The 15,618-nt window shown below is 40.2% G+C and overlaps 1 protein-coding gene across 5 annotated transcripts in view; it reads left to right on the top strand.

The window, feature by feature from the left end:
* Positions 1-6,154: 6,154 nt before the first annotated feature.
* ATG5 (autophagy related 5) overlaps positions 6,155-15,618 on the top strand; it is a 53,653-nt gene continuing 44,189 nt past the window's right edge. Inside the window, exons 1-3 of one of the 5 annotated variants that reach the window (XM_081313098.1) lie at positions 6,155-6,314; positions 11,184-11,345; positions 12,755-12,882. In XM_081313098.1, coding sequence (XP_081169224.1) covers positions 11,238-11,345; positions 12,755-12,882 — 236 coding nt within the window. In that variant the 5' untranslated portion in view covers positions 6,155-6,314; positions 11,184-11,237. Of the gene's footprint in view, positions 6,315-6,376; positions 6,419-6,462; positions 6,566-6,725; positions 6,927-10,921; positions 10,942-11,183; positions 11,346-12,754; positions 12,883-15,618 lie in introns of those variants that run through there. The other 4 variants (XM_081313099.1, XM_081313101.1, XM_081313102.1 and 1 more) reach the window with 4 other exon arrangements.

Genomic DNA, 15,618 nt, shown 5'->3' with positions numbered 1-15,618 from the left:
TTAATGCAATATGTAAGCTTATCAATGTGGCTTATTCAATAAATCATGGTTAAGGTAGTAAACCTTTCTAGCCAGTGATTACATTTTTTTTAAAAAAAATCAGCCACCAAAATCCAGGTGATATAGCACTGACATGCAATAATATCAGGGGAAGGGGAGGACCAATATTTTTGGTATTTTTGTTTGGGATTTTATGGACTATTATTTTAAACAAAAAGTCAATAATACAATGGCCATTTGAAATATTGCAGCTTTCTCCAACAAAGAAATTGACGGGAATCATATATCATGTCTGTATGAAATTTAATGCAATATGTAAGCTTATCAATGTGGCTTATTCAATAAATCATGGTTAAGGTAGTAAACCTTTCTAGCCAGTGATTACATTTTTAAAAAAAAATCAGCCACCAAAATCCAGGTGATATAGCACTGACATGCAATAATATCAGGGGAAGGGGAGGACCAATATTTTTGGTATTTTTGTTTGGGATTTTATGGAGTATTATTTTAGAGTCGGAAACGACTAGCACACATGTGCGGGGGAACCTTTACCTTTACCTTTATTTTAAACAAATGTAGTAGTCAGTCTGTGAGGATTGGAGACATCTATTTGCTGACTTATTTTTTAAATCAGAAAAAAATTAGCAATGCCCTCTTGAAACATTTTGGTTAATGAATTGTCAAACAACTGTTCATTAAATGAAGAGTTTTCCTTAAAATGTTTTTGAATTTGTAGTGCTTTTTATCATATGAGAAAAGTTACAGAAGTGATAGAAACATTATGACACCTAGTGGTGTCAAGATAGGTTTGCAAGAGCATATTGTATGATAAGGTAAAGGTAAAGGTTCCCCCGCACACGCGTGCTAGTCGTTTCCGACTCTAGGGGCCGGTGCTCATCTCCGTTTCAAAGCCGAAGAGCCAGCGCTTGTCCGAGGACATCTCCGTGGTCATGTGGCCGGCATGACTAGACGCCAAAGGCGCACGGAACGCTGTTACCTTCCCACCGGAGTGGTCCCTATTTTTCTACTTGCATTTTTACGTGCTTTCGAACTGCTAGGTTGGCAGAAGCTGGGACGAGTAACAGGCGCTCACTCTGTTACGCGGCACTCGGGATTCGACCCGCCAAACTGCCGACCTTCCGATCGACAAGCTCAGCGTCCTAACCCACTGAGCCACCGCGTCCCTATATTGTATGATACTAATGGACAACTTTATGCAAAATTCTGTATGAATAAAGTTACATTATGGAAGTGATACCTATTTTTTTTCCAAAAATGAGTCCTTCACTTAATCCAGCCACTTCCTTTTGTACTAAGTGTAACAAATACAGTTCAGTTTTACCCAGAATAATCCAATTAATTATTTAGAATTTATTTGCACACTGCATGAATTATAATAATGACAGTTCAATTGCAATCTGATTCTTGAAATAACATTAAGACAGAAAGTTAGAAAACATTGCTATACTATTTGGCCAGATTCATACATTTTACTAAGCTATATTAACTGGTTTACATACAATGCTAAACTACTGATTGGTTTAAAATTACAAATAGTTCAATTAACAGAAGTTGCTCAGCCACAGGAAAACCACACGCCAGCCTATAACTTTTCCTTATATAAAAAGAAAAAGTATTTTGTTTTTAACTTATGGAATGAAAGAATATATAAACAATTGTAAGATATGGCAGTAGATACATTTAAAGAACAAATATCTCAACCCATTTAATCAGAAGTATAGCTGTCTTTACCTTCCAATGTTCTGGGTAATGACTGGGCTTTATAACAGCATAGACATTATGTGCATGCATTTTTCTAGTCGTCCCAGTCAATTATAGTAAAAGTGATTGTGTTTATCTTTTTCTTTTCACGTGAAATTGACCAGAATCATAGTTGGGTTTACACACTACACTAAGTTCTGATATCCTCAGTTTGGCTTAGTACTAGCAGGCCCATGTGGAGAATGTGTTCTGAAAAAATAACTGCTACAATGGCATGCCCTGGAATCAACCATTTCATTCTCACCGGCTCAAGGTTGACTCAGCCTTTCATTCTTCCAAGGCTGGTAAAATGAGGACCCAGATTATTGGGGGAAATATGTTGACTCTGTAAACAGAGAGGGCTATAAAGCATTATGAAGCGGTATATAAATCTAAGTGCTATTGCTATTTATTTACTAGAAGACAAAATGACGAGGTTGTTCCCCAGCATTCCCTCTAACAGTCTAGGACAGTGGTGGCAAGCCTATGGCACGTGTGCCGGAGGCGGCACGCAGAGCCCTCTCTGTGGGCATGTGCACCGTTGCCCCAGCCCCGCCTCCCTCCCGCAACCCCTACTCACCAGCAGCCCCCCGGAGAGTCACCCCGGGCAAGGCCGGCATGGAGTAGCACAGCCAAGGAAACGGCAGCCGGGCAGCAGGGACAAGACCCCACCCTTGCGCACCGTTGCGCACAGATGCTGCAGGGTACAGGTGGAGGGCATGGCCACCATGGCGCTGCAGGGCCTCCTGTGTGATCTGTGGCGGGCTGTGGAGGCGTCAGGTGGCCCTGCAGGCGGGTGGGGTGGGGCGGGGGCAGTTTGGGGGCAATCGGTGTCTAAAAGGTTCGCCATCACTGGTCTAGGATGTTGTTTACCAAGTCAGTTTACCTTTCCCTTTTTACTTGGGGTGGGGGAAACAGTCAGTTTCAAAGAAAGCATCAGGCTGCAGCCATTATTTTTATCTTCAAGGTTGTTATGTGGAGTGAGGGTGAGAGGGCCCAGAAGCATTTTTGGAAAAAAAGGACTAGAGAATGGCATTTTGCTTCAAGCATGCTAGAGTCCCTTTTAAAACAAATACTAAAGAATGAACTACCTGACCAACGACCTCCTCTGACTACAAGTCTCAGTCTTGCGTCACAGAATGGCAGAAAAACAGCTGTGTGTTATAATCCATTGTATTGTAGCAACCCAGGTCCTGACTCTCTTAAAGAAGCTGTAGTTGTCTACCATTACCACACTATTTTATTTCACAGTAAACTGCAAGATTTATCATGTTTATTTTTTTGCCTCCATTTAAATAATGTATTTTAACAAATTTATTTGCATTTTGGAAGTACTGTAAACTGATCATGAGGGGGGGGGAAGTTTTTAAAAAATCAGTATTTTTAAAAACCTATTCACTCAAATAAAAAACCTTCATTAGTTGAAGCAATGTCTAAAGAGGTATCCTTTATGGAAGCTTTTTGTTGTTCAGTCATTTTTTGTTGCTAAGTCATGCCTGACTCTTCATGACCTCACCACTCATAGATCAGTGGTGGCGAACCTATGGCACACGTGCCAGAGGCGGCATTCAGAGCCCTCTCTGTGGGCATGCACAACATTGCCCCAGCAGAGTTCGCCAGAGTAGCGAGCATGTGGCGTTTGGAAGCGACAGGGCAGTAAGTGAGTGAGCAAGCGGCGTTGGGCCCCTGGTGATGCCCCAGAGATGGCAAGGGACTAGCCCCGGCCACATTCACCCAGTCTGCTGTGACCACTGCAGCCACGCCCACCCAGTGGGCCATGCCCCCCCCCCGAGGGCACCACAATGCAGCCCTGGCACTTTGCGATAAATAAGTGGGTTTTGGGTTGCAGTTTGGGCACTCGGTCTCTAAAAGGTTTGCCATCACAGTCATAGATGATAGCACGGAAGACACCCCCCCTCCACTGTCTCCCAGTTTGCCCAATTCATGTTCATTGCATCAATGACACTAACCATTTCATCCTCTGCCCGCCTCTTCTCCTTTTGCCTTCAATTTTCCCAATATCAGGTTTTTTTCCAATGAATCCTGTGTTTTCATTTGGGGGTCAAATTATTTGAGAAGGAAGCTTTAGGGAGAAGAATTTTTCTCCTTCTAACTACAGTGACATTAAATAACAAAATGTACATTGTGATATCAAAGTGATAAACGCCTTATTTTTGTACTTGCTTCCTGACATCAAACACAAATTAAGTAATAGTGTTTGTATTGTGATAAAAGATGTATGGACTTACCGGTATTTCCTGGAATGTGCAAAGAATCCATATGAAAACTTAACTGCCAGACCATACATATATTTTAGAAAGGGATTTTCATAGATGACTTTATGTTTGAATGCCCAGTGGGAATTCTTCCTGATTTATCATCTGAAGATTTCTCTGCCATAATGTATTGTATTATATTACTTTTTTTTCCTTTGTAGTTGTTCAACTTGCCAGCTATTGTACAAGATTCTGCCTTATTTATTGCACTGGAAACCAGTTTGTCTAGTTTTTGGTTACGTTGAGTTTCACCCAAGCTTGTCATTCTCACATAACCCCACCTTGAATGTCTAATTATATACATGTTCAAAGCAATGCAAATATATTTCCTTTGGAATTGCACATAGATAAAACTATCTGGCTGCTTCAAAATTGATGGAAGTTGCAACTTGCCCAATAGTCTTTTTATAGCTATAGTATATTAAATTGGGCTTTCTTTACTTTTCTCTTACCTGTGGCTATTGTTTTTCAACACCACCAAATACATATACAAATACACAGATAACAAGCTAAGCCACAGTTTATTTAATCATGGCTCAATGACTAAAATAAATCTGCAAAGTTCTGTCACTAAATTATACAGTATGATTTACAAATCACCAAGCCTGGATTCATACAACATACCAAGTTGTATGTTGTAGAAGTTATTCCCATTTAGGTCTTCAACTCCTTTTTCCCTGGGCCTTCCATTTTAGAAAGTTTGGTGTTTACCTGTCATTACATTTTAAAGTGTAAGCCTCGTGGAGACAATAAATCATTTGGATGAATAAATATAGAATAACCTCAGCCACCTTTCTAATATCTTACTTTATTTTCTTTGATCATATAGTGAATGATCATCTTAACAGGATGTTTTAAATTTCCCTCTAGCCAAATTAGCACACTTTATTTTTCCTGGTTCAATTCAAACCTCTACATTACTAGATTCACGGCTTACTTTGGAAGATCATATAGTGGCTGTGACTAGGGGGGGCTTTCGCCCACTTTCGCCTGGTGCGCCAGTTGTGGCCCTATCTAGACCGGGATGCCCTGTGTACAGTCACTCATGCGCTCGTGACCTCTCGTCTGGACTACTGCAACGCTCTCTACATGGGGCTTCCCTTGAAGACCACTCGGAGGCTCCAGCTGGTACAGAATGCAGCGGTGAGAGTTGTCTTGGGAGTCTCCCGGTACTCCCATGTTACACCTTTGCTCCGCGAGCTGCATTGGCTGCCAGTTGTCTTCCGGGTGAGGTTCAAGGTTTTGGTAATGGTTTTTAAAGCCCTACATGGCATGGGTCCGGAGTACCTTGGGGATCACCTGCTGCCGGCGTCAACTTCCCTCCGCCCTGTGCGTGCCCACAGAGAGGGCCTCCTCAGGGTGCCACCGGTCAGAGAATGTCGGCTGGTGGCCCCCAGGGGGAGGGCCTTCTCTGTGGGCGCCCCGGCTTTATGGAATCAGCTGCCGGTTGAGCTCCAGATGGCACCTGACCTTCGCTCCTTCCGACGCAACTTGAAGACCTACCTATTTGAACAAGCCGGCCTGGCCTGATGGGGGATGCGCTGGGGTTTTTATTGGGGATTTTTTACATTTTTCTACTGTTTTTAGTTCGGGCTCGTATTTAATTCTCTTTTTAATTTTTGTATTCTGTATTTTTATATGTGCCCTGTTCACCGCCCTGAGTCCTTCGGGAGAAGGGCGGTATACAAATATTATTAAATTAAATTAAATTACTGTTTCTCAATTTTTGGCAGCTTTAAGGTGTGCGAACTTCAAGTGTTAACATCCCCTGACAGGGGAATTCTGGGAGTTGAAGTCCACACATATTAAAGCCGCCAAGGTTGAGATACACTGCTCTGCACCGCCTGTAAATTTGCTGAACTTCCAATTTCCAGCAGCCGGGACTCCCATAGCCGATTGCAAGGAAGGTGAGGAGGCTTAGTTCATCGACTGCCTTGCGCGCCGTAGATCACCCGCCAGGCCTCCCGTAAATGAATCTGGGGAGGGGGGGGAGATATATATATATATATATATATATATATACTACCCTCTGGAGGGCAGCATCAGCAAAGCCGAACTCAGCTCGCCAGGGCATCGTTTTTTCTGTACGTCTCTATGATTATCCAGCACTTCCGGGTTGCCACAGAAACCAAAACAATCGCCCTGCCGGAGCTTTCCGTGGAGGTTTGGAAGACTCCAGCTGAGTCACGTGATTTCCCCAAGGCTCGGCGTCTTTAAAACGAAGGCCTCCTGGTTAGGCGGGGTGAGGTTGAGGTTGAGTTGGCGCGTTGCGGAGAGGTACGTGTGCGATAGTGGAGAGCGGAAGGACTGGGTTGGGTTGGGTTGGGGGGGGAGGGGAGGGGGGAGAGGAGGCGCGGCCGGAGACGAAAACGAGCTGACAGGTAACGGCTGCGTTGCCTTCCCTCTCTTGGTCTCGGGGCGTCCGGATGGCAGGACGGGGGATGCGGCCGGATGTGTGTGGCGCGTGGGGGGAACGTTCGCTCTTCTCCTCCCCCCTCCCGCTCTCCGCCCCGAGACTGACAGTTCTGGTTTGCTTTTTTTTTTTTGCCTCGCGCCCCTTTCCTCCTCCTCCTCCTCCTCCTCCTCCTCCTGCTCGCCGCGGGGCTTTCCCTGCGGCGTTGCCGGGCTGTGCTTTATTAATCGTACAAGGAGATGCATTGAATACGCGCTCCTTGCCCCGCCGTTGTCTTCACGTGCAGTGAGCCGTCCCGCCCCGAATGAATTTGGGAAACTCGGGTGGGTTTCCAAAGAGGGAACAGCCCTTGCCTTTCAAGAGCTTGCATCCGGCTTAAGCTTTGCCTGGCGTTTCCCCCGAGTTCTTTGGCCGTCTGGTGAATCAGCCGGTACTAACTTGAAATCCCATAAGCCCCAACTTAGTGTGGCTGTTTGGTGAGTTCCGGGTTATGAGATCCAAACTGTTGGGTTATGAGATCCAAACAGCTGGCCGATCCCCGATTCTAAGTAACACCGGTAAACAGGGCTTTTTTTTTGTAAAAGAAAAAGGTGCCAGAACTCAGACATGTCATACAACCCGCCTTGCCTACCCTACAAGGTTCCATCCAAAAAAGGGGCCGGAACTCCGTTCTGAGCGTTCAATGAGAAAAAAAAGCCCTGCCGGTATACATGATTTGTCTGCCGTTATATTAATCGTCCCACCTTTACCTGCCAACCTCCAGGTGTTTGGACAAATTCCCAGCATTCACTACAGTTTCCTATGGGTAGGAAACTGGGGAGGACAGGTAGTTCTCGACTTAAGACAGCAATTGAGCCCAAACTTTCTGTTGTTGAGTGAGACGTTTGTTAAGTGAGTTTTGCCCCATTTTATGACCTTTCTTGCCACCGTTGTTAAATGAATCACTGCAGTTATTTTTTTTTATTATTTTAATTCCATTTATATCCCGCCCTTCTCCGAAGACTCAGGGCGGCTTACAAGCTTAGCAGTAGCCTTCATTCTATGTATATGCCTGCTTATTAGGGCTTTCACACACACCCCCAAGCGGCATTATTACAAAGTCAGCTTAATTGCCCCCAACAATCTGGGTCCTCATTTTACCTACCTCGGAAGGATGGAAGGCTGAGTCAACCTTGAGCCTGGTGGGATGCGAACCTGCACTAATTGCAGGCAGCTGGTGTTACTTAAGTGGGCATTAGCCCACTGCTCCACCAAGGCTCTTTGATAAGTTGATAAGTTAAGTAACCCTGTTAAGTGAATCTGGCTTCCCCATTGGCTCTGCTTATCAAAAGATTGCAAAAGGTGATCACATGACCTTGGGACACAGCAATGGTCATAAGCAGTGCTTTTTTGTATCAAAAAAAGTGCCAGAACTCACACACACGTCATACAACCCGCCTTGCCTACCCTACAAGGTTTACCTTTGTAGTTGGAAAAAAAACACCTTTAATTTTTAGTGTATCTAAAAGACTAGGATTTTGTTCAAAGTAAGTTAATACTATTAATGTTACCATGCGCTGTGTGGCTTTAAATTACAAGAAGGCATTTTATTAATCTTTTGGGACATTTACCACTGGCATACCCATTTAGTTTAATGAGTGGGATATGTCAGCTTTCTATGTGGAATGAAATTGGCCCAATAAAACAAAATTTGGTTGCTTGTAAAAGATTGAACTATTTTTAAGAAGTTGTCAAATAAGGTGGAAAAATTTACATTTGGAGTTTAATATGGATATTGACTTGAAACAAAGTTGAAATTTTGTCAGTGAACAGATTACTTTTAATTTACCTTTAAGTTAAACCCAATTTAATAAATAGATCTGATTGAACCTCATACTGTAGGTCTACCTTTACATCTGACCAATACATAATATATATTAATAATAATTAATAATACCTCCAAATCACAAGACATTGGCTTTGTTCTTATCCTTCCCCTCTGCAGTTTGAATATAAAGTATAAAAGACTAAAAGAGATTTTCGTAGACATCCTAGCCTTTGAACTATCCAAGGAACCGAAACAGCAAAGTTTTGCTATCGGGCAAGCTTCCACGCCTGCCGCCTTTCTTTCCTCTCACTTCGCCTCTTTTTAACTTCACACCAAACCTGTAAGGGAAGGCAAAAGGCTCGCTCACCCTCTTGTGAAAGATGGCCTCCATGTTTATGTGTCTCCCACCGCCATCATCAGCTTCCACACCACATGGTCTGACCGAGCCAATCAAGCCATGCTCTGGCTGTGGTGGTCCGGCGCCTCATGGCCCCTCCTAGAGGAGGCAGACAGCGCCAGAGGGGACCTCACTCGCACTGTACTGCCAGCGGGGCATTTTCAAAAACAAATGAGGATAGGAAGGGAAACAATAGGAAAAGAACGCAACTCTGGAAAAAAGGTGCTGGAACTCCGTTCTGGTGCACTCTACGACAAAAAAAGCCCTGGTCATAAATATGAACCAGTTGCCAAGCATCTAAATTTTGATCACATGATCATGGGGATGTTACTAAAGAGCCTTGGTGGAGCAGTGGGCTAATGCCTCCTTAAGTAACACCAGCTGCCTGCAATTAGTGCAGGTTCGAGTCCCACCAGGCTCAAGGTTGACTCAGCCTTCCATCCTTCTGAGGTAGGTAAAATGAGGACCCAGATTGTTGGGGGCAATTAAGCTGACTTTGTAATAATGCCGCTTGGGGTGTGTGTGTGAAAGCCCTAATAAGCAGGCATATACATAGAATGAAGGCTACTGCTAAGCTTGTAAGCCGCCCTGAGTCTTCGGAGAAGGGCGGGATATAAATGGAATTAAAAAAAATAAAAATAAAAAATACAGAGGTGGTAACTGAAAAATGGTCATAAGTCATTGTAACCGAACAGTCACTAAATGACCTGTCGAGAACTATTTGTACAAGTCCACACTTTGTCAGCCAGAGAGTGCTTGAGTTGGGGAAAGCTAATGCAGACGTTGGAAGGGGTGAAATTGCTGAAATTAAGCTTGTTTAATGTCCGCTAATCAATTTGTGGATCCCACTACGAGATTTGGAGGTATATTTCATGAACTTCAGTATAGTTTCGGGAGTTGAACTTGAGGAAAGGAAATGTTTCCTTCTCAGATGCTTTCTGTTTTCAGTTCCCCTGTTAATTTCTCCCCAAAACAAGGAAAAGAGTTGAAATAATGTCCTGTTTCCAGAATCACAGTGCCACTCAATGACTTGTAGCTGGCTCCAAAATGTCTAGAGCAGTGATAGCAATAGCAATAACAATTAGACTTATATATTTCTTCATAATGCTTTACAGCCCTCTCTAGGCAGTTTACAGCGTTAGCATATTGCCCCCAACAATCTGGATCCTCATTTTACTGATCTTGGAAGGATGGATGGCTGAGTCAACCTTGAGCAGGTCAGAATGAAACTCCTGGAAGTGGGCAGAGTTAGCCTGCAATACTGCATTCTAACCACTGCACCACCACGGCTTGCTTGCTTGAGTGGCAAAAGGTTTGATAACAAAAGATAAGGATAACCTTTATTATCACTTTTTCCTGTGAACACATGAAAAAATGAAATTCTAATGCCTACTCTCACAAGAATATATATCTGTCTGTTTATTCATCTGTGTGTAATGCATATGCATATATATATATATATATATATATATATATATATATATATATATATATATATGTATGTATGTATGTATGCATGTGTATGCATGTGTATGAGATGGCAAATCTTTTGGGGTCGGCTTGTCAAAAATCCAGAAAATGACTAAATTGACTGCTGGCGTGTTACCCCACTCCCTTTGAACAATTTCAGCCCTAGTGCCATTGTTGTTGTTAGTTGCGAAGTCGTGTCCGACCCATCGCGACCCTATGGACAGTGTTCCTCCAGGCCTTCCTGTCCTCTACCGTCTTCTGGAGTCCATTTAAGCTCACTCCTACTGCTTCAGTGACTCCATCCAGCCACCTCATTCTCTGTCGTCCCCTTCTTCTATTGCCCTCAATCTTTCCCAGCATTAGGCTCTTCTCCAGTGAATCCTTCTTATTGCCACTCAAAAAGGCTAACTCACTGCCAAGAATTCAATTCTGACCTGCTCAAGGTTGACTTGGCTTTCTATCCTTCTGAGGTTGGTAAAATGAGGACATTTTTTTAGAGAATTTTGTAAATAAAGCCCTCATATTAGACAGTTACAGATTTTAGTTAAAGTAAAAGCATGCTGTTATTTGGTGGTGTACTGAGAAGTTAGAATGGACTTGGTAAGTCACTCATTATTTAAAGCAAATATATCTCTAGCTTTAAGAAGAATTTTCAAATCTGTTCTGATTTTCATGTGCATATTCTTCTTGTCTTCCTTTCTCATTGCACTCCTACTAAAATTACTTTTGTCTTCAAAGCTACCATTTGCTGAAACAGAAAAATGAGTTAGAAGAAGTCTCATCACCACAGCATTTAGACTATATTTGGTTTATTACGGTATATAAATTTATTATTTTTAACTAAAGAAATTCTTAGTATAAGTTATCAATTCATAAAGAGTATCATTGCACATTAAGAAGCTATATAATGTGAAGATAGTTAATACCGTTTTTAACTAACCATAATTTGAAGATTCAAGAAGAAAAAATCCTTATGTGTTATGTAAATAACTAAAGGGGTAATATGATTCAGATAATCACGTGGGTTTAAAAGCTGACTCTTTGTTTTTTTGTTTGTAGTGGGTTATCTAAGGAATAATTTAGCCTAGATGTGTTTCTGCACTTCCTGGAAGAATGACAGATGACAAAGATGTACTCAGAGATGTGTGGTTTGGAAGAATACCAACCTGTTTTATGTTATATCAAGATGAGAGTACCGAAAGAGAAGCGGAACCATACTATGTAAGTGTTTAATTCCATGAAAGAGCTATAGTTGAAGAACATTGTAGCTGGGTTTACACATCATACAAAGTCATATTGTGGCTTAGTGTGATATATCAACCCAGAGAATTATTTAGTAATTTATGGTTCAGTAAACCATAACCTAGGATGTACAAATCTAGTCACTGTCTTGTATATTTCATCTTAACACATGATTAACGGTTCATTGGATACATATTTTATGTCAATAAACATTGGATTTTTTTTATTTCAGATCAGCATTATTAACATTAAGTTTGATAATAGGATTTCATTTTGTTACAGGACTGATTCTTCCATTCTGTCTGGCACATTGTCCCATGTTTCTAATATATATTCAAACATGGCCATTTGTTCAATCTCTGTGAAGTTCTGTGAGCTAGACTTCGTCAAACGGGAAAGGATAAAGTATGTTAGGGAACAAAAAAACTGAAGGAGTATCTTTGGTAATTTACAGTTAACAAAAATCCATTCTGTGTAAGATCTTCTTAGATTAATTCAGGTTTCTGACTTCCTAAGAACTGTTCACTTACTATCTTACCTGGTGAAGAGTTCTGAGAAACCAAACCACATGCACGCCATTTTGTAAATTTCGAGTTGGCCTGTTATTGACTTTCTTTTTGTCTCTTCATTCTGTTCTCTTATTCTTTCCATTCCTTTTCTTTTTTGAGATAGCAGTATGAGGATGGGACGATTTATTTTTCTATTTTACTTACAAGAATTCATTAATGAAATGCAAATTGACAAATTTTATTGTCTTTCATGATTATTGTACATAACATCTTCTTGTATGTCCAAATTCCATTTGAAATATGTTTCTTATGAAGTTTTTATTCTGTCAGTAAAGGTTTGTCTGAATCTTTAATTAGTATGCAAGAAATTATGCATTGTGGATTATATCGTTAACTTTTATGCCCTTTCAGCCTAATTGCTTGAATGTCAGTCTCCTAAAAATAAAAAAAGCTCTCTTCTGTGGATTTTAGGGTGTTATTGTGCAGTATGTTTTTTAAAATCACATAACATATACTGAAATTAATGTTTAATTGGCTGGAATCAGAATTTTTTTATTGAGTTTTGTAAAAAAAAAAAAGAAAGGCATTAAATGCAGATTTTGCCCCATAAAGTATAATGTGCTTATTTGTAATTTCTCAGCCTTGTATTTGTGGGCTGAAACAACAATAATGCCTTATTGTTTTAGCAACATTTTATAATAGTGGAATAGGAAAGATTCCTCTATCTTTCTCTTTCCTTCTGTAGTAACCCCATACAGTGCATTTATGTTTTATAGTGTATATTTTAGTTTAAATTACAATTTTTGAATTAAATCCATGCATTCTGTTTGAAACCATTTCACAAAATGTGCAGAATCCATTTTTCAATTTTTTCCCCAGCTGCTTTTACCTAGGATAAGCTACCTGACACTTGTAACTGACAAAGTGAAAAAACATTTCCAAAAGGTTATGAGAAGAGAGGACATTGGAGAAATATGGTTTGAAAATGAAGGTACCCCTTTGAAATGGTGAGTTAAATTTTTGAATGCATATTTTCTAGATGTCAGCAATCTTAAATGAAGTGAAAAATTCCCACCAATGCTTTATAAAGGTAGATTTGCTGGCAACCGTTTACAATTTTCACAATCAAATAAAAGATGGTATTGAACTTTTCTAAAACAAAAACCTTGTTAAGCACAGTCAGTGTGGCAAAGAAATGTTCTTTGCATGAGGTATGTTCTTAAAAGATTGCATATATCTAGACATGAGCTAATTCTTAAAATAAAATTATAGTTTAGGAATTTAAAGTTTTAACATTTGTCTATTATGTAGGAATATATTTATGTCTTTTGCACAGATATTGCTTATTTCAGGAGTGAATAATGAGATTATTTACATCAATCTTTTATTTTGGCACACATGGAACCTTCTTGAACAAGCACTGATTGTGATTTCTGGTTAAATGAAAGTTTGCTTGTTTCAAATTTTGGTTATGCTATCTTAAATATGAATCCTGGTTGGTAAACTACTGGCACAGACTAAAGAATAAAATGCCTATCAGTATTTCTTCTGCTACTGCATACTCATATTTTCTAGGATATAAATAACTGTAACCATATCCATAATTGAGTGGCAATGATGTGATTAAGCAAGAATCTTGCTAATCTCAAATAAAATTTGAAAAGAGCTTGGAATTGTTTAGCTTTAAGTATATTTAAATATAGGGACATGGCTCAGTGGGTTAGGACGCTGAGCTTGTTGATCAGAAGATCGGCAGTTTGGTGGGTCAAATCCCGAGTGCTGCGTAACAGAGTGAGCAACTATTACTCGTCCCAGCTTCTGCCAACCTAGCAGTTCGAAAGCACGTAAAAATGCAAGTAGAAAAATAGGGACCACTACGGTGGGAAGATAACAGCATGCCGTGCGCCTTTGGTGTCTAGTCATGCCAGCCACATGACCACGGAGACGTCCTCGGACAAGCGCTGGCTCTTTGGCTTTGAAACAGAGATGAGCACTGGCCCCTAGAGTTGGAAACGACTAGCACGCATGTGCGGGGGAACCTTTACCTTTACCTATATTTAAATATGGTACTTAATTATTAATACCAAGTAATTAGCATTTTAGCAAGGAAGAGGTGGGGCAGAACAGATATCATATTCTTATAGTCTCTTCCTGACATAAAACATTTGCATGCACCTTAATTATTGTACCGTATTATACATTTGGCAAATAAGGGAGCGGATACAATTGCAAGCTATCCTAAAATGTTTAATCCCATTATGTATAATATGAACAATGCAATAACATCATCTGTATCTTAATATTTTTTAAACATTCTCACAACATTTTTGATTTCCATTTCTCTATTTCTTCTTGGATATTAACTTGGTAGTTACTTCATAAGTTTTATTTTTAATTATACTCACACTGTTAGAAGTGTTGTGCATTTCATCCATTTTCAGTGTAATTCTATCTATCAAAATCACTTTCCAACTTTTCTTCCTATTTTAATTGTAAATGTTCCTTGCTTTTCGTGCCTGTAATTTTGGGAACCATATTTTTCCTCTGTGCACATTGTTCTCTCATACTCACTTTTGGGGTTATCATTTTCAGATACTATTTTACTTATTCACACCCCATTTCACATCATTAGGCATCCTTGTTCATATTTACTAACATCCAAACACCATAGACTTCTAAGAGTCTGTCCAAAGTGCCCTCTTCTTGTTGCGTTCCAAGCAGTTTCCACATTTTTTTTCTTTATATCAACTTTGCTCATGCTGTTGGAAGGTGCATATTTGCTTGCTCTGCACTCATTTTATATTCATTTCAATTGCAGGTTTTTTTCTTCTCTTCCATGTCCTTTTTTAAAATCCATTTTAAATACTATAATTTATTATTTAAAATCTGTTCTTGATACAAGCTTTCTTGTATCATGTCTGATCCTATAGTTTGGTGCACCTCTTCAGTAAAATAATTAATTGCATTATTTTCTTCAAAGCTGAGTGATCAAAATAGAATTTTGATACATCTCTCCAACAGCTATCTTGTTTTTATAGCAAATGCATTATTTAATGAAGGGAGAGTGCTGTAGATGTTCTTCATCTCTTGAATCCATAGGGCTTAAGATCAGGAATATATTACAATTGCTGTTTTATCAGCTTTATGAAATTTAAAGAATCTGGGTTGATGCAGAAAAGAGGCAGATTCAGCTTTCTTACTTCAGTGTTCTGGGCTTTATCCATAATTATATATGGCATGGCCAAGCATATACAGGTGAAACTCGAAAAATTAGAATATCGAGCAAAAGTTCATTTATTTCAGTAATGCAAATTAAAGGGGGAAACTAATATATGAGATAGACTCATTACATGCAAATCAAGATAGTTCAAGCCGTGATTTGTCATAATTGTGATGATTATGGCTTACAGCTCATGAAAACCCCAAATCCACAATCTCAGAAAATTAGAATATTGTGAAAAGGTGCAATATTCTAGGCTCAAACTGTCCCACTCTAATCAGCTAATTAAGCCATAACACCTGCAAAGGGTTCCTGAGCCTTTAAATGGTCTCTCAGTCAGGTTCACTAGGAATCACAATCATGGGGAAGACTGCTGACCTGACAGTTGTGCAGAAAACCATCATTGACACCCTCCATAAGGAGGGAAAGCCTCAAAAGGTAATTGCAAAAGAAGTTGGATGTTCCCAAAGTGCTGTATGAAAGCACATTAATAGAAAGTTATGTGGAAGGGAAAAGTGTGGGA

This window comes from Vipera berus, assembly GCF_964194415.1.
Source record: "Vipera berus genome assembly, chromosome: 1".
NCBI classification, from domain to species: domain Eukaryota; kingdom Metazoa; phylum Chordata; class Lepidosauria; order Squamata; family Viperidae; genus Vipera; species Vipera berus.
The sequence above is the reverse complement of the archived record's forward strand: the minus strand, read 5'-3'. Positions and strand labels throughout refer to the sequence as shown.